This window comes from Callorhinchus milii, unplaced genomic scaffold (assembly GCF_018977255.1).
Source record: "Callorhinchus milii isolate IMCB2004 unplaced genomic scaffold, IMCB_Cmil_1.0 Scaffold6, whole genome shotgun sequence".
NCBI lineage: Eukaryota > Metazoa > Chordata > Chondrichthyes > Chimaeriformes > Callorhinchidae > Callorhinchus > Callorhinchus milii.
In genome coordinates this window covers 5,713,369-5,732,764 of record NW_024704747.1, presented here as the reverse complement: position 1 = coordinate 5,732,764, position 19,396 = coordinate 5,713,369, and the positions used below count along the sequence as shown (strand labels likewise).

General features: G+C 40.5%; 1 protein-coding gene across 7 annotated transcripts in view; it reads right to left on the bottom strand.

The window, feature by feature from the left end:
- Positions 1-5,885: 5,885 nt before the first annotated feature.
- The window catches only part of zeb2b (zinc finger E-box binding homeobox 2b), a 122,289-nt gene continuing 108,778 nt past the window's right edge, over positions 5,886-19,396 (bottom strand). For all 7 annotated transcript variants that reach the window (XM_042336082.1, XM_042336083.1, XM_042336081.1 and 4 more), the window contains 5 exons: positions 18,262-18,476; positions 15,422-15,530; positions 12,107-14,115; positions 9,435-9,615; positions 5,886-8,120 (listed from right to left, as the gene is read on the bottom strand). In XM_042336082.1, coding sequence (XP_042192016.1) covers positions 7,543-8,120; positions 9,435-9,615; positions 12,107-14,115; positions 15,422-15,530; positions 18,262-18,476 — 3,092 coding nt within the window. In that variant the 3' untranslated portion in view covers positions 5,886-7,542. The remainder of the gene's footprint in view (positions 8,121-9,434; positions 9,616-12,106; positions 14,116-15,421; positions 15,531-18,261; positions 18,477-19,396) is intronic.

Here is a 19,396-nt window from a genome sequence, read left to right as displayed (position 1 = left end):
GTGGCTAATTTACGCAGAGCAATGTCCCGCAAACAGGTATGATGCAAATGACTATTTTTGGTGGGAGATGGTTGGCCAGGACACAGGGAGAAACTTTATTTCTCTTATTCAAGCTGGTTGTTATTATCGAAGTTACTGCAACATTGCTAATGACTGCAGTGAAAATGGACTCCTTATGAATGGGAATGTCTATGGATAAGCCTTTGAAATGGTTCAACCTTGTAATAAAGTGTATTCTCCTCAATGAGAAGGGAGTATGTAATGACAGTATATCCTCTTGTCATCCCGTGTATTAACTGCCCACTATGAAATTTATCGCTCACCTACATTTTCTGCTTCCCAGTCACAGGATGGTTTGCTGGTCACAGTATTAATAGATCGCTCTTGCCATGGGTAATCTCAAAGACAGTGCATACGGTGCTGGATTCCTGACCCCTAGACGCTCACCTTATCTGGCCTTCCCAAATCTTTGATGCACAGCTATCCATAGAAAAGAGAAGCCTGTGTTGAGTTTTTACAACTCTACTGAGGTTCATTGGGTTGTCAGAGGCAGCTGTAGAACATAGATAAGTGAGCGTATGCGCTACTCACTGTTCCTTACCAATGTGGCACTCACCAGGGCCCCACTGACACAAGTGGAACCACTGCGCTCGTCACAGTCAATGTCTATCAGTCGTTAGTACTGCAAATGTGCAGAAAGGAATTGGGGATGAGCCAAATCAGCCAAGTCGTGTATAGAATTCTTCAGTACAAGCAACATTTTCTTTGGCGAAATAAGAGTTCATTCTTGGATTCTCAATTTCCCCCAAGAGAATCATTTACTATTTCAATTTTAAGATAATAGATGGCAGGGTTTCAAGTTGGTAATTTAATTGATGATGTCAACAGCCAAGGTCAAGCAATTTATCAAAGTCAACAGAACCCCGAGATCGAATTACTGCCTTCAACTGACTTCCAGCTATTGGTTCGAAGCATTAAGTCAGGAACTTTGCTTTACCCTTGCGTAATCCATCGAGGTGGTTTCAAAACTATATTAGAGAGTTGTTAGTGATATGGGAGCTGACAATCAAGCAATAAATTGTGCTTGAATGTATACAGTCAATTCACTTTACAGTATATTCTGTGAAGCCCTTTGACACGTCTCAACAGCGTGATAAGGCGCTACATCAAATGCAAGGATCACTATTCTTATTATTACTGCAGGTGAACATGAGCAGAAGATAGTGTCAGCACGGAACACTATTTATAATATAGTAAACCATGTTCAGTTCTGGTTATACCATTTCCAGTTTAAATTTGATGTGTGCAAATGGCTCACCTCGTTAGGTAGCATAGAGACACCGTTGAGACAATGTGTCATCGCAATAAAGGTGTGTTGAACGGGAAAGTATCCTCATCGGCACAGGTCAGTGACAAGGGTATTTATGTGACCCATCGGCCATGTGAATTATGATTTTGCTGTCGAAGTCCATTTGAATGTAAGACTTGAAAGACTTTTTAGACTCTATTTACCGATTGTTAATCGATTGGCGGATCGCTTTCAGGGGTAATAATCCCTCCAAAGAAAAAAAATTGATCACTCAACCCACTACGGTTTGTGGGGCACTGCTTTGCACAATTGGTTGTCATGTTTCGCCTGCAAAATATACAGTCAATCTACTTTACAATATTCTGTGAAGCGCTTTGAGACGTCTCAACGACGTGATAAGGCACTATATCAAAGACCAGGGTTATTATTATTTTTACTGAGCAGACTTTTAAAAGGAAGTAACACAGTATTTACTGCGGTGCAGGGAGATTTTTTGAGTCTGGGGAAGAGAAAAAGATCTTCACTGCAATTTTAATCCCCACTGGTTTATGGTGAAACTATTTGATGAAAATAATCCCACCTCGTGGATTTGAGAGAATGCGGTACAGTACTTGTAACAAACACTGTGAGCAAATTTTCTTTGATGAGTCTGAAATGACCCCATTTATCGCTTGAGACTCCCAAGTTTTCGAATGCAGTCTTTTATTTTCCTTAGAAAATTCAAGTGATCTTCCCTAAATGCTTGCCCGATTCCTCTGCTTTTTTAAGAGAGAAACAAAGCTCTAATGACGTTTCTTAAATTGCTTTTACCGTGTGGTGCAATTAATGCTAAAATATTTATGTCCTACAAATTATAATATCAATAAATTAGTGTCAAAGCAGTTGAGTCTGAAACACAGCACTTTTCTCATCAAGGAAGTCACTCTCAGAGGAAATTATACATTTGATTAAACTGAACTGACCCTGTTTATAACTTGTCTTATGTGGTTTAACAGTATTTAGTCAATGTTGTGCATATTAATTGTGCTTTATTGATTACAGTTGGATGCATTCAGCGACTGCATGCAGTGTATATAAAATAACAGCAACTTTCTGGCCGAGATAGTAGCCGGCATGATATGATTTGGATCACGGTTTCAGACATTACTCAGTGCCGATCAATCCTGCACTAACATTTCTGTTCCAGTTGGGTGCACATCATTAGTCCCACTGTAAAATTAATTTAACTCTTGTGACGTGGCGATATGCTGAGATCCAAGGTTGGAATTCTAATAACAATTCCAATATTTCTGGCGGCAACACTCCGGCTAATTACCTGTAACAGAAAATACAGATCCCGATATTTTCTGTCTTCACACCAGAAGAGAATAAAAATAAAAATAATCCTTGCATTTGATATGGGATCTTAACCACGTCTTCGAGACGTCTCAAAGAGCCTCACGGAATATATTGTAAAGTGAATTGACTTGTGCACTTTGTGGGAGGGTGCATTTATTCGGTGCTTTCTTCTGGATGTGTTATTGATCTTTTTTTACGCCGGACAGAAAAAAAAGTCATGTGATTTGTTTAAATTATATAAGCTTCATGGTTGGATCTCAAATGTAGTTTGGTTGTTCAGTGGAACTGAACACACATTGGGCCTTTGTAAAATTGGACAAAACATTGATTTTATGCCTGTTACCATATGCTTAGCTCAGTGTCCAAAGTTCTTTTAAATATGATGGGACAGGGAGATTTTTCTTTGTTGTCTTTTATTATTAGGTCACTATTTATAAACTCTGCCCTTCACTGCATTCCTGCTAAATGTGTTAATGACAGCAATCCTAAGCTTCCCTCAAAAAATGCTCCCCGACACGTCCACACAAAATCTGATCGACTCTTCAAATCTGACCTCTATTTTTACACCTTACACAAATCTTGCTATACGTGTCCTGCTGACAAACATGGCGAAGGATGGAAATAAATAACGTCTCCTTCTGTATGTTACGAGAAAGCAAGAGCAACTGCTTATCTGTTTCGAGGCGGTTAATGTTTTATCTGTTCAGTGATTTCCCACAGTTGGGTGGGGAATTCAACTTATCTTTTTAAAGTGACCCAAAGGTTATTTAACGTAATATTTTACGTTATAGTAAGTATAGGCAGTAACAAGAGGAATTTGGCTGTTGTATTAAGAGTCAGCTTCAGGGGGGGCAGGGGAGGGGAAGAAATCAATTGAGCTATGTTTTACTCTCCTTAGAGATTATATTATTATTATTCTCAAGGATTCCTGTGTGCTCATTCTTCCCAGGCCAGCGTTATTTTAAAATCAATCGATCGTAAAACAAATTATGGAGTCGAAATGAAAAAAAATAAACCTCACACAGGCAAAAAAGGTTTAGGAGCTTTACTTTGATTCTTTATGAGCACTTTGAATGAAACATGCGTGTGTTTTACAACTGTCCTTTTTGTAAATGCTTTCCCATCAGTGGATATTTAATAAAAATATTATCGAAATGCTTGGAACGTCTCTCCAACAGACTTACGATAATCCTGTCTATTTTTATTTTTGCAGACAGTGGTGTCTAAGCTATTTTGGAGACCTATAGAAAGCATCTGTACCAACAGTGTAAACGCCTCACATTCCTACTGATATTTTATTCTGCAGTCAAATATTAGCTCTCATTTCGAATGATATCATACCAGCTTTTAATATACAAATTCACTTATATATATCTAAAAAAGAAAATGATATTTTAATATCCTGCGGGGAAAAATATTTTGGAACATTTACGTCATTCTATTTTGCTAATGTATCACCATTTCTGGTGACATTAGGAATTTGCCCACAAAATATACTCAATTCACTTTACAGTATATTGTGAAGCGCTGTGAGACGTCGCAAAGACGTGGTAAGGCGCTATGTCAAATGCAAGTATTATTATCGGCATTACCATCCCCTGAATGGTGTCAGATTTAGACAAGCAGAAACCTGCCACGGTTGCTGATCCATGCGAAACCGATGACTCCGAACGTTCAAAGTGACACGTTAAAAATTGCTAATGATAGTTTAAGGATACTTCCTCTTAAAATGTTCCCTGTGGACAGGTCGACAGCTAAGATTCACCTCAGATAATTTGCCTGCGTAATCTTGGCTTGTGTCTTAAAAAAATGCCAAACACCACTTTGTGAAATGCAATGCAGCTTTAAATAGGTATTGTCTGAGTTGCAATTGAAACAACTTTTGTTTCACTGGCTTTGAATTCAAGACGTATCATCAGGTTTCATGTCTAATGCAGGGGCTGTGCTGTTTTGTGTCAGGAATTGGATTGAATTTGTGATCTTACAATGAAGGTTTAACTCTTTTTAGGGGAGGGCTCAGTGCTTTGCCCCTTCATGAATTCCAAACAGTTTCAAGCCATAAGAAAGGATGAGGGAAACACTTTATTCAAAAGGGATCATTTTGTCCTGGGTTAGCGTGGGGTCCATTTGAAGGAGCCTTCAGTGCTTCTAAAATGAAATGATGAACATTTAAGCCAAGGTAAAGGGGGTGAATTAGCATGAACAGATACCTTTTGTTGAAAAGCATCACAAATGATTTAAATTTAAAAACTACCACTTGTGAATGCTGCTGATATGAACATTAAGAATAATATGAGGGTGTTGATCTAAGGTGGTGATCATATGTTTAAGCATATAATAAGGCTAGAGTATTGCTTAACAGCTATGGAGCTCAATGGATGAAAAGAATTTTACATCCCCAGGCAAGCCTGACATTATCTTTTTAAATTGGATTTTATAATGGATGTCTTTTAAAAGTCTTCCTCTCAACCTGCTCTAGTAGGAAAATTGATGTTTTTTTTCCCCTTTAAGACGGCAATCGATAAATTGGTATATTCCTGAGATCAACTCAAAGAAGCTTTCAAAGCCGCAGCAGAATCAATGATTTGGCAGTTCAAAAACTGCATGTCAATCACAATCATTGGTCTTTTAGTTATTATCTGATCTCCGATTTGTCTTCATTACGTGTAATGTATCTTAATTGCACACTGGAAATTTAGTGGGCATAAATAACCAGATCTCAGTTAGTTTTCACGAACCCACTGATTTAAGCACCACTGGCCTATTTGTGGGTAAAAAAAACTCTTACGGCCCTTATTTAAAATGACAGCAGTCCCTTTTTGTTAGCTTACGCAATCCTTATTACAAGATGAGTTTCAATCCACTCTGTCCATAATCAAAAGCTCGGCATTGATTTTCTTTTTAAATTAAGTCTTGTTAATAAAGTGTAGTTGGCTTACTTAAAAGAAGTCTCTATGTTTTATGGTAGGAACCATGCTACATACTGTATTGTGATCACCCATTACACCTTATTAGAAGGATGGATGCGATTTGATTCTGGCCACCTTTAGACTAAGTTCAGGGTTGCACCTCTCCCTCACGCCATGCGCCCTGCTCTTTATCTCTCGATTCTAGACTGTCGTTCTCCCTTCAGCAAGCTTATGAAATAAATCCAACCATAGAATTTTGTTTTATTTTGAGATGGTGAGAGAAATATAAAAGTGGACATTGATTGAAATAAATAGGACGACAATATAAATTTAAGTTAATAAATATTTTTTTGTTAACAATGCTGTGGATGAAATTGTAACTCTTTTGAAGACAAATCCTACAGTTAGGAAGGAAACACTATACATTATTATGCACATCAGTTTACTGCAGTGATGTCCATTGAACCTTAAGCTGCACATACAGGTCCTAGTTTGGCTACATTTTATTCGAGCATGGTCATTTCAAAGAAAAAATTACAAATTGAAAATTTAATAATACTTTTACAAAGACAATTCAGGAAAGATTTCTGTCATGGTATCATACATTGTATTTTTAACAGTCCCTCTTTTTTTTTAGCTAAAAAACAGATGAAGAAAGTGGAATTTTCAGTCGAAAATACAGTGTTTTCACAAGATCGTATCAAAAGTTCTCAAATTTGGAATCCAGTAATTGGAAAACAAAATAAAATAATAAATTGAAAATTCGCATCTCACAATTAATGTTTGAAAACACAATAAATGCTCTTCTCATTACGTAAAATTTGCCCAAATGATCAACCTCATGTTCCTTTTACTAAAATATATCTATATATTGAAGAACTATAATACTGTACACTAACAGTATGAAATAAATAAAATTAGGAAATATAAAATGAGCAACATAAATAAATGTTATTTGACCTAAAATAAAATGAATGCAAATTGTTGCAAAAGTTTGGTGTAATACTGACAAGTTAATGAACAAAAAATAAAAGTACAGAAAAATTGCACAAACATATGTAAACTAAGGAACTGCTGCCTATAATCTAATACTGACATGGGTGCTTCAAAGAACAGGGTGAGCTGTTTAACACTGAAGCTGGTGCAAAGTAACTTTAGTTACCTTTTTAGCACTATACAAGGATGGCACTTGCAGAACAGACAGATTAAAAGGTTTGCATATAAGGCTTTTTAAAACCACCTTTCTCCACCACCACCACCTCCCTCTCTCTATCTCTTATTTCTCTCTCTTATTTCTCTCTCTTATTTCTCTCTCTTTCTTATTTCCCGTCCTCTACTCCTTCATAGCTGGGCCACTTTAAGACTTCAATGTCTAAATTATCACACATGCATCATTTCATGATCCTTCAAAGAAAATTCCCGAGGCCTAAAACACTGTGTGGTTGCAGTGACAGACCTGAAACGGGGTCAAACTACAAACAATCCACTAAAATACTGTTGTGTATTAATACAGGTATGGGTAGAAAGAAGCACAGGCATTACATCTTCAAGTTACTGCTGTGTGATAATATACATAGGTAGAAACATAGACGGTACATTTATTTTTTAGATTTTCGTGTAGTAATATGTGTGGCATGTAATGCGATATACTCCGCTATTTTGTGCTAAAAAACTATTAACAGAAGGGTAATTCAGGCTGCTTGGAACCACACATTTTTTAGGCCTTAACACTGAACATTTTTTTTGCATAATGCAACTCTTCACAACCCCAAACTTGACTAATTCCTCCTAACACTGTCTCTCTCTCTCTTTTTTATCTGAATTTTTTTTCGGGTTTTTTTTTTGCATCCGACAGACTGCCCCATCTGTCCAACACTCAGGCTTCCAGGAAGCATCAGGCACGTGCATGTACAGCTTAACACAGCAGTGTTTCAAGCAAGTAACAATACTACTGGAAGAAGTAAGGAAGCTAGAATGCAGTAGTTATTAGATGCCGTCTTCCACATTGTCTTCGTGTTCTGATTTGGTTTCCGTTTTCCCGTCGACCGAGCTATCGTCCATTGAGTGTTCGCCGTTCTCCTCTTCGTCTCTTATGGTGTCCTGATCCGTATCCATGCTTTTATTTTCACTTTCCTCTTCCTCCTCCTCGAATTCCTCTTCGCCTCCTCCCTGCCTCGCCAGTTTCTCCTCGTCCTCTTCGCCTTCCTTTTCTTGCTCGCGCTCGCTCTCCAACTCTCTCGGCACGCTCTCCCGCTCCTCCGAGTCGGAGTAGCCTTGCGGGGTGATGCTCTGCAAGTACGCCCGGTTCATCAGTAGCTCCGCGGGTTCTAAGTGGCCCTTCTGACGGGCCTCCCTCTCGGCGGCCTCCCTCTCCTCCGCCTCCCGTTTGCAGTAGGAATACCTGTGATTCATGTGCTGCGAGTAGGAGCCCGAGTGAGAGAAACGCTTCCCGCATTTGTCGCACTGGTACGGTTTCTCGCCGGAGTGCAGACGCGAGTGTTCGATAAGGTGGTGCTTGTGTTTGAAAGCTTTCTTGCAAATCTGACACTGGTGTGGGCGTTTTCCTACAATCCAGAGAGAGAGAGAGGGGGAGAGAAGAGAGAGATAGAGAGAGAGAGCAAGAGAAAAGAAACACAGGATTAGTGGATGGCGCTAAAATGCTCTAATAAGATTGAACAGCCTTCGAATAAATCCCGACACTTTTGGTGCATCTGCGAGCGCTTGTCAATGTGTCAGGAGTCGTCAAGTGTTCCGAATTACTATCAATCAAAACTGTCAGAAGTACTACGGATCATGTCCGGACCCCTAAGCTAATAAATGTTTTGAGCGAGCGTCTGGCTCCAGTTTTTTCTCGAAAAAAATCATAAATTATTTAAGATTTAATTAAAAACAAGTGACTTAGCGACAAGACAACTGGCCACAAAGCCTCTCGAATTAGTTCGTGGGGGTTAACGGGGGGAGAGAAATGGACGCATTAGTCAATAGTGGTAAAAAAAATTTTTGTTTGGTTCCACATTGCAGCTGGAATGATAGAAAAATAACGGGGATACTTCGAAACGACTTCCAGAACACCAAGTCTTGAGAAACACTTTATTTTAGCCTCTGTAATTGAGAGCATCTCCTTTGGCATTTCAGCTAACGTGTGACCAGAGTTTGGAACTTGGAACGTTTGGCCAAGCAAACATCTGGCTAATTCCACACCACAAATAGCACTGGAATGCCTTCAACACCTTCCATAGCTGCAATACTTTATAGCATGAATTCAAAAATAGACACGACAGCTAAATCCCTGTCAGTCTAACACCCCAGGACAAAATGGAGGGCAGATCGAGAGAGAGAGAGAGAGCGAGAGTCAGAGGGGAGGGTGGGAGTGGTGAGGGAGAAGCCAAGAATGATGCAACAGGGTGAAAGTGTGTAAGCGCGCGTTTAAAATAAAACTCAGGAAAGAGACAGGGAATGTGAAGGAAATGCAGAATGCGTTGAAAGGAATGGCTGGATGAAGGGTGGGGGTGGGGAGCGGAGGACAAAATAGGAAAGCGCAAAGTCATCATGTCAATTACAGTGCATGTGTCATATCGTGAATTACCCCACCCAGGGATGTAATGTCAAACCTCTCTCTCTTCCATTCCCCAACGCCCCCGCCCCACCCACCACCCCTCATAATAAAACGATTGCTCAGCGATGCCCCCTTTTAACACTGCACGTTTTAAACTACCTCTTTGTGTGAGCGGGAGAGGGATAAGATAAGCAGGACCGCCACAGGAGAGGAAAAGCAACAGTCCGACACTTTATTTTGGAACAAACGAAATGAAGGAATGAGAATCAGGAGGGACGGACGCAGAAATAGGAAAACTAGGAGGAAAATGAAATGAACATACCTGTGTGCTCATATTTGTGTCGCAGAAGGGAACTGCTTTTCTGGAATGTTTTGTCACACAAGTCACAAGCATACATGCCACTTTCAGTCTTCTTGATCTTCTTTCGGGACAGACAGGAGTCTGAATCTGTCATGTCATCCAAACCTGACATGTAATCTGTGGTTCCATCAAGCAATTCCCCCTAAGATAACATACATTTTTATTAGAAAACCTACCAACCTCCAGCGCAAATAAATACCTTTAGCTGTCTCTTGTGATTTCACAATACGTAAATGCAAAGCTATAAAAAAAAGCATATCATTTACAGAGATCAAAATTTGGAAAAGAAAAGCATTAAGCCTGAGAGTCAAATGAAAGAGATTTATACATGTACTAAACGCACAGAGCTTTCAGTGTGTGTACATGTGCCTTTGTTGAAGAAGTTGCCTCAATGCATAACCCTTTTCTAACTGGAAACTGCAGGAAAAACACATATTGGTTACTGATGGCATTTGCCATGCAATCCGCTTGTCAGTAATCACCCGGTAGCATTCCTCTAAATTATCAGTGCTGATTACACACTTGCCGTGGCTATATTAAATATCTTTATCCCAAATGGTTGTGATTTGTTCTGACTGCAAGCAAGCCTAGCAAGAAAAGGGATCGTAATTATCATCAAAATGTACGGACCTCAAATCAGAATCTGGTTTAACTGTAACGAACATGATGAGGTGCGTTATAGCACGACAAGATTCAAGTTGGCATGAGTTGAACGGAAGTGTTAAAACCGAATCGTAAAGTGCAAAAATTGCACACACACCTTCCCAGGTTTTTTTTTGTGCTATGACACATCACCTGCAGAGATCCATCAATTAATTAATACCTGAATAAGTTAAAATTAACTGGTTACACTCATTATATTAATGAACTAAGCCAACTGTATTGTCACAATGGAAGAGCACCTGAACAAGTATGGATTAGTTATTGTTTTATACAGTAATCCCCTGGTTTACCAGACTTCTGGGTACCCGGAATTCAGCCCTAGCCAGACGGCCCCCAAACCCCCAAAAATCTTTAAAAATTTCCGCCCACGTGTAAACTCCTGTCAGCCCGACTATCCTAACATGTGTCATTGCTGTGCTGAGCAGCCCACATCACCCCACAGCTTCCTGCCTCACCACCCTTTCTACGGTGTCCGCTGTCCGCTTGGGTGAATGACTATGTTTTTTTACACACAGCTGCAGAAATGCATATACAGTGACGGAAAATGCATTTTCCAGCACTGTATAACTTGCATTACCAAGCGAAACCTTAGGCAAGTTTCCTTACTCCATCTGCCTCTATTTATCTAGCAGTCAGTAGGAACCCAGTCGTTAGGCGATTGGTGGATCATTTTTCCGGGGGGAGGTAATAATTGCTCCCCCCAAAAATACTAATAATTTGGTCACTCGATTCACGCCTGTTTGTGGGACACTGCTGTGTACAATTGGCTGTCGCGTTTCACTCACAAAACACACTGTCACTACACTTTACAGTATGTTCTGGAAAGCGCTTTGAGATGTCTTGAAGATGTGATCAAATGCAAGGAGTATTATTATTGTAATTACACTTAACCAGAAATTCTGGCTCGGCAGACCAGACAAGAAACCTTGCATTTGTTGGATAGCTGGAGTCTCTCTGTATTTAATAGACATACACACCTATAAACACAGCAGTATAACTTTTATACATTATCATTCAATACCGGGTACTCACAACAAAAACACTAAAACTCTCATTCCGCTACTGTTCGTACGGAACATTGCAAAAACAAAATCAATTGGCAAATGTTCTCAGATTGTTGATTTATTACTCAGTAGATTGCTGAAATGAAATGAAACATTTTAACCTTTATAATCTTTCCTGTTTCGATGCACAGTAAACAAAAGGAAAAAAATAGCCATACGTTTCATTCAACAGAACCCTTTTTGTGTTATTTGTAATAAAGTTAAGCCTTCGGTCACCCTCCACCCATCCTCCCTGCCCTCCAGCCCTCCTGATCCCAACCCCCAGCTCGGGTCCAAATCCCTGACTGTCCAGCGCCTTGGAACGTCCTCCCGACGTGAAAGGTGCTATAAAAATGTAATTTGTTGTTATTACCAAAATATTCTGTGGTTACGAAACGTAACCATGTGTTAGACAGAAAATGTTCTCCCTTGAACGTAAACAATGCTTACTTGGTAAAGTCAGCATTCATTCCATCAGTCAGTCAGAATTTGGTTTGGGTTTTCAGTTAAGTTAGAGTGAACATAAAGGGATGTTTTGATTGGATTTTCTTTGAAAGTGGCGGATTTTTTCCTCTCTATAAAGAACTTTGTTTTTAATGCCTATTGTTGTTTTTAAATACCTTTACTCTGTCAGGTTTGGCTATTCAACGTCATTTGTAGGGATGAAAAGACGCCATTTGGGTTTGGGGTATTGAAGCATTCTTCTGTTGATTAAAATACTATTATTCACAAAAAGACTGGATTTTTACAAGATCGAAGAAAAAAGAAAATGGCAATGTAACCAGCAAGGGTTTTGTTGTCGCATCGCAGGACATCAGTAGGGTGCATCAATCCATCATATTCACAGCATCCACCTAGAAGCTCCTTTTGCTAAGTCTCTGGTTAGAACATATCAAGAACATGACACATGGGGTCAGTTGCTGTTACCTGGAACGTTTGCTTCCGCTGGTATTTTCTCCTCTGCTGCATTTCTGCAAAAGTAGCTGCACCTGTTGCATATGTGTAGGCCATGTGTGGAAGGAAGCTCATTTGATCTAGCCCTGGGTAGGGTCGAAGACTTGGAATACTAGACTGCACCGAGGGCATAAAAGTGGCTGGGGGAAATGCGTTCTGTGGTGGAAGAGTTGTGTACAAATGTTTGGCACTAAATGGATTTATATTGAATACTGGCTTAGTGCTTTTCTCTAGGGCGTTGTTGTTCGAATTAGGCAATTCCTTCTTCAGGAAAGTCAAGTTCAAAGGCTCGTCTGGGTTTTCCGATGCGTAGCATATACTGTTATGGTCAATGATAATACTATTGGTTTTATTTCTTAGTCTTCCTGCAACAACGCTTTTGTGTTCGTTCTTTTGTTTTGGCAAAGATAAGTCCAGAGGTTGAGCCTGAGGCTCTTCTGAAGAGAAGCTGTTTGGAGTGTACGAGCTACTGTGGGAGTTCTTAGAGGAAGTGGAGGAAAGATTCAAAGGAGAAGGAGTGTTGCTCCTTGAGTGGTCCATTTTATCACCAATCGGTTTAATACTGATAAACTGAGATTTAATAAGCCTGAGAGGTGCATCACAATTAGTAACACTGTTATGTAGCTCTGCTATCAACGGCGATGTTATGTCCACATGAGGCTTCAATACTGACATTGGGGACTTGGCTGACAAAGAGTCTTTACTTATGGAAGAGTTGATGGCTGCCAACACCATCTCAGCACTGGTCCGTTCCAGTGGTGGGGACCTGGAATTGGAGTACTGATAGACCTTCCTTTGCTCAAACCATTCTTTTACAAAATCCTGAGGGAGGCCGACAGCAATGGAAATTTTCAGTAGTTCTTCAGAATTTGGCTCCATGTTCATGGCATAATAAGCTTTTAGTACAGACATGTGGTCCTTGTAAGCATGTACAGGGCTGGTCACACCTTTCTCCGAAAGGAGGGAAGACAGCATGAGGGCTTGCTTTTCAACCAGCATCGAAGGCTTGTTGGCGATCACGCTTTCGTGAGGTTGAAGCACAGCCTTGATTTCTTCATTCATCTTGCACATGTAGCGCTCATGCTGATGGAGAGGAATTGGACCAGGAAAACACTCCCTGCAGAATTGGCAGGAGTAGGGAGATGTGTTACTGTTGTCGAATGTCTTTTCCTCAGTATCGAGATCTAACACAGGGCAGCCCATGCTACGTAACCTGTCTTTTTTCAAATTGCTCACTTGCCTTTGTGATTCTGTGCTCAAACTCTGGAGACAGGCTTTGGCTTCATTCACCTTCTCTAGTGTGTAGTCAATAATACTTTTAGTGGCACCATTATGGCTGACAACTGGAAGACCAACAGATGGCATAACAGGGGAGGTGACTCCTGGTTCCTCAGCCAAGGAAGCTTGCGAGGCTGACTCTTTCACGTGATAACCTTTGAGTCTTGAAATCTCTTCGGGTTTGCAGTCCATTTTCTGCCTGCAAACTGTGTTGTCGACAATTTTCAGGACCTTTTGGACTTCGCTTAAGTTACTACCTACTGAATTAGCAAAGCTTAGTAGTGGTGCTTCTATCCCTACTCCTAAGTGCTGCATCGAACTTAGAACAGAAGCGTTGACTGACAATTGGTTGTTAGCTCCTACTCCGCCATTCGAGAAAGAGCCAGCACCCACAAACCCATGAGAAGCCATTAAGGCCTTGTAGTCATTGAAATCTAGCGGCTCAGTCTTGATTTTGAGTAGACCTGCTTGCTCGGGGGCGCTCAGGGGCTTGCCGTTCTCCAGCTTGTGCCTCAGCTGGGTGATGGCGGAGTTGGTGGGAGAGGAAGAGGCCGATGTAGGAGAGGAACCCGGCTTCAGGCTGGTACGCATTCGTCCATTGACCGAGATCAGGCCAATGCACTTCTTGCTACTGATGTGGGAGCTGTAGGAGCCGGAATGAGAGAAGCGTTTCTTGCAGTTTGGACATTCGTATGGCTTTTCACCTGGAAACAACCAAAAACAAAGGGTGGCCCACGTCAATATTTGTGTGCTTGATGATCACCTCAAATATTGTATAATTTCAGCAAAATGTGAGCAGCATACAACATGCACTTTGAGATATTAATAATAATCCTTGCATTCGCTATAGTGCCTTATCATGTCTTTGAGACATCTCAAAGCACGTCACCGTAAAATGAATTGACTGTATATTTGGAGTCCTGTAGCTCAGTGGTTAGAGCACTCGCTTTGCAAGCGAGACACCTGGGTTCAATTCCAGGCAGGGCGAAACCTTGGGCAACTTTCCTTACACCACACGCCTAATAATAATCCCTCCAAAATAGAAAAAAATAATAAATTGGTCATTTTCAATCCACGACTGTTTGTGGGACACCGCTGTGCGCAATTGGGTGCCGCGTTTCGCCCACAAATATACGGTCAATTCACTTTACAGTCTATTCTGTGAAGCGCTTTGAGATGTCGAGAAGACTTGAAAAGCGCTATATCAAATGCAAGGATTATTATATTTATTATATTATTATTTTGTGGGTGAAATATCCTCCTAATGTGAAAGGCACTATATATAAATGTAAGTTGTATTGTATAAGCAGAGTATCAACTTAATATATTACTTTTCTACAAAAATAAGAAAAAAAAATCCTTGCATCTGATGTAACGCCTTTCACCACAGGAGAATGTCTCAAAGCTTTACATGGGATTTACTGCAAAGTGTAGTAACTAAGGATTTGTAGGTGAACATGGCAGCCAATTTGTGCACAGCATTGCTCCACAAACAGCCAGTGAGTGAGCAATTTTATCTGGGGGATTGTTGGGCAGGAGGTCAGATACACTCCTTTCTTTTCTCAAACACGGAATCTTTAATGTCCACCTGAAGAGGCAGACAACAACAACAACAACATGCACTTACATAGCAACCGAGGCAGGACCTCGGTGTAACGTTTTACCCGTAGGATGGCACCTGCGACAATGCAACACTCCCCTACCACTGCACTGGAGTATCACCCTGAACTAGGAGTCTCGTAAAGCAGTCACTGCACTTTATTTTACAGTGTATCCTGTTAATGTTTTGGGACGTCCCCTCCTAAGATGAAGGCGCTGATGATTATCATAACGGTATTAAAAATGTTGTAATGTCTGTGAGCAGCCAGTGAGCCGGATATACATCAATTATGCAAAAAATAATGCACGGTGACTCAATGTTATTTTATTTTCTTGATTTTGTTAATTCGCACTATTCCTGGGGGTCAAAACGTTTTTGGAGCCATCGTGCCAAAGGGGACCTTTCCTTACCACTGTGAATTCGCAGGTGTTCCTTCAGATGGTGCTTGTACTTAAAGGCTTTGCCACACTCTGTGCATTTGAACTTGCGATTACCGGCACCATGGGTCAGCATGTGGTGCTAAAGAGAAAAGATACCCAAATGAGCTTTACACACAGCTGAGAGAGATTTGTCAACAGTCACAGCTAACAGCACAGACAAGCCAAATGGTTTCTCCTCTCCCCCCCCCACCCACCACTCACTCTTCTTTCTCTCCCCTTCCTGGCTTTCCCCCCCTTTATGTACAGAACGCTCTTTGAAACCAACAAGCTTCTGAATCGGTTTGCCTTTGGCATGAATGGGTTTTGGAAGAAGTTCAGGCCACTTCAGGCCTCAAGGCAGAAACAACGAAGGGAAAAACATGCCACAGAAGTTATTACCCCCCCCCACAAAAGAGCCTTACCATCTGACACACTGAAGTCAAATGTCACAGGAAGAGCGCGGAGATCAAAAGTGCAAATTCTACATTCGCTACGTTTGGGAAATGTAGAAACGGCCTCACTCGACAGCGGCGAGTTAACAGTTAAAAGCGATTAATATTCAATTCTTTGCTGTACCGTGTGAAACAAAAGTTGAAACCTCAACAGGGCTGACCTTTCTTAAAACATCTGGCAGAAAATAAAAGATGAATATTAACCGGCGAGAAACGAAATCGATGTCTGCGCGGATGCTCAAGGTAAGGAGGTCAGCTCCGTAAGAGTAGCGAGATACAAAAGCTTTGCGAGGGAACAGCGCTGAATAGTGTGACAACTGCTAGGGTGTACTGACTCTTCCCACATTCCTGGTGAGACAGATGGTGTTGGACAGGACACAGGGAGGTTTGTTCAAACAGCAGCAACCTTCAAAGATCAAGCAAACCCTGGCCAGCAGAGTGAGCGCCAATGAGAGACTGGTGCTCGTATGTTGCTGAGCTGCATAAACAAACATCAACAGCTGCTTTGTCTCTCCTCGATCCTTAGAGGGCTGATGCAAACTTTAGTTGCACTTCTGTTAATATGATACAATCATTTGTAATTACTAAGTGAGAGTGTCATGATCAAATTAGAAAGACCTTTTTTTTAAAATGCTGACGCACGAGGAGAATACATATGGAAAAGAAAATTCTTTCGGGAAAAAAAACGCACAACACGGAAACACGTTTGGTGCAGATGAAAGGAGCCAAGCACATTTCAAACAATGCTACTCTGTGACAAGAACAGATAATGTATAATATATACATTTCTATATGCTTTAAAAATATATATTATTTTTTAGCGTTCCCAAAGCTTTAAATAAAATAGTGGTCCAGCCATTTGGTCAGTGTTCAATTTCATCAATACTCAACGTAAAATATCTTAAGTGGGATTTTGACAGAATGGTGTCAAATTTGCAGTGCTCCATATCAATTTCACTTGTCATCAGTAGACACAAGAATACTAATATTCTGAATGTGAAGATTTATGTTTATGTTTGAGGATGAGTATACCTGAGCCCTTTATGGAAAAGTCTGGTCAGTGCAAATCATAGTGGGAGATGTTAATGAGATAAACCAAGTTCACATCATAACCAAAAATCCTCTACCATAACTTCTGAAAACATTTTAAAAATAGGGATTTTTTTTTGGAGGAGTCCTGACAACTGAGGGGCTGAAGGATGACTTTATTTGAGAAAAAAAACAGCTAAAAAAAAACACCAAGTGTTTTATTTAAAACGCGTTTAAAATGCCTGTTCAAAGTGTCAAAGGAAAGCAAAACAATCCACGATGTATTGATGCTTTAAAGTTTGCAATGGAATTTTAAAGAAATATATATATAGCGCCAGAGGGTAGTTATCTAACTTTTCAAAATAATGGAGCTGTCATGTGCAAAGGTAAATATTTAAATTAAATCATTCCCTTAAAATGAAAACAATGGAAGATGTAATGTTTTTCTCTTACCATTTGCAATACATAGGATTTCACATTTCCCAGAGGAAATGAGAGGAAGTTGCAACACATAACACAAATGTTTTAGCAGCGTTTAATCCAAGTCAGTGTTCCACTGAGAGGGATATATTGTGCCAAAGACCTGCGATCAGTTTTGTATGACCTACCTCTTCCCACCAGCCATTATATGGAATTAAATCCGTAGAGCATATTAGCGAGAGCAGAGCATTACATTCACAAATACACAAAGCTGCGAGCTTCCTTTTCAAATAAATATCTGGTGAAAGATTACTTTTATTTGGAGGGGTGGTGCGGGTGGGGGGGGTTGGGGAGGAGATACGATTTTGAAATCGAAATCTTTGCGCAATTAAGACACATCTTTGAATTGGGATAGCTCAGATATTTGTTCAGTGGAACTGTACCAAACAACTGGGAAAGTATAGGCGGGTAGAGTTAATTATTACAATGATAACTAAGGATAGCAGGTGAAAGCCGGTGATCAGCAGTAACTGGTGAGCAGAGGTGATGCTTCTTTTTTCCACTTTGAGCCGGTAATGTTGCTAAAATCAGCTCATTCAATTAAAAGGCAAGTTCACGATGGTATTGCGGAAATGAAACACCACTTTAACAAGGTTTTGAAAATGATGGGAAAACCCCAAACTTCAGCTAAACTTAAGAGTTCCGCTGCTGATAATGTTTCTAAATTGGATATTAAAATGCTCATTCAATCGTGAGTACACGACATTAAATCATCCTGGAAGAGACCATCAAAAAACCATTTAAACCTAAATTAGTGCTATTACCATTAAAGATTTGCATCTTCAAAATGCCATAAAAAATTAATAGCCATTGGCAATTAAAATGATATTTATCCTCTAAGGGTTACCCATACCCATCCCTGAGTCCCACCTGATCTCTTCCTGGCTTGTGCGTGGCCATATGTCGTTCAAGCTGGGTGCGGTAGGCAAATGTGTAGTTGCACAGAGGGCAGGCAAAGTTGTCTTCGTTCTTCTCATGCCGGTATTTAATGTGCTCCTTCAGCGATGTCAAGCGCTTGTAGCCCCGGTCGCAGTACGGGCAGGTCAGCAGTTGGGCGAAAGCATCTGGAGTTCCAGGTGGCAGGTCTACAGCCAGGGAGGGGAGAGAGAGAGCACAGGCCAAGAGGTCAGCAATCAATGGCACTTAATGGGATGACTGCCCGGATGGTATGACAGGAATCGCTGCAATCTGCTGCTTCAAGTGCCATCATTACAGTGGCCTCTGCACACTAGGATCACTCCCCCCACCCCCCACTTCCACACACACACACACACACACACAAACACACACAGACTAAGCATATACATAACTGTATTTCATACTGTTTCAGGAACGTCAACTTAGAATTTGATCTATATAAAAAACAAGTCAACAGCCTTCTAATACCGTAAGAGTCAGGTTCAGGGCTAAGTTTGCAGTATTCTTTAATGTATTTCTTAAACTATCACCCTTGGTTAATTTAACACTGGCGCTATTTTAAGGAACGGATTAAGGTAAACCGCAAATTTAACCTGCGTCACTTTAACGGTGTAAAAAATTTGCAGTGTTCCATCCGGTGAGAGACATGTTAGTGATCAGAGCACAGTTTACCACTCCACAATGTTTCACAGTTTGCATTCGATTTCATGCAAAGATTCTTTATCTCTAGCCTTGTAACAATTTAAAGATCAATTTCATGTAGAGTAAACCATCAAAACCCGATCTCCACTCCTTGCATTTTCTGACCGTGTCAAAGAAAGAGAGAGAGAGAGAGAGAGAGAGCGATGAGTGAATAGTTGCTTTGCAGTCTGTAAATACGAGTGGCAATAAGATGGTTTCAATCCGATTCTAATGCACTTTCTCCCAGGGAAATATTCAAGAGGAGCCATTTTGCAATAAAACCACTATTAAAAATATCAGTCACTGCTTAGACTCAACAGGACTGGAAATCTGTAGAGATTTGGATTGCGCTGAACACTTTAGAGGGAGCTACAAGCACTTGGCTCTGACTGGGGTGACAAGAAAA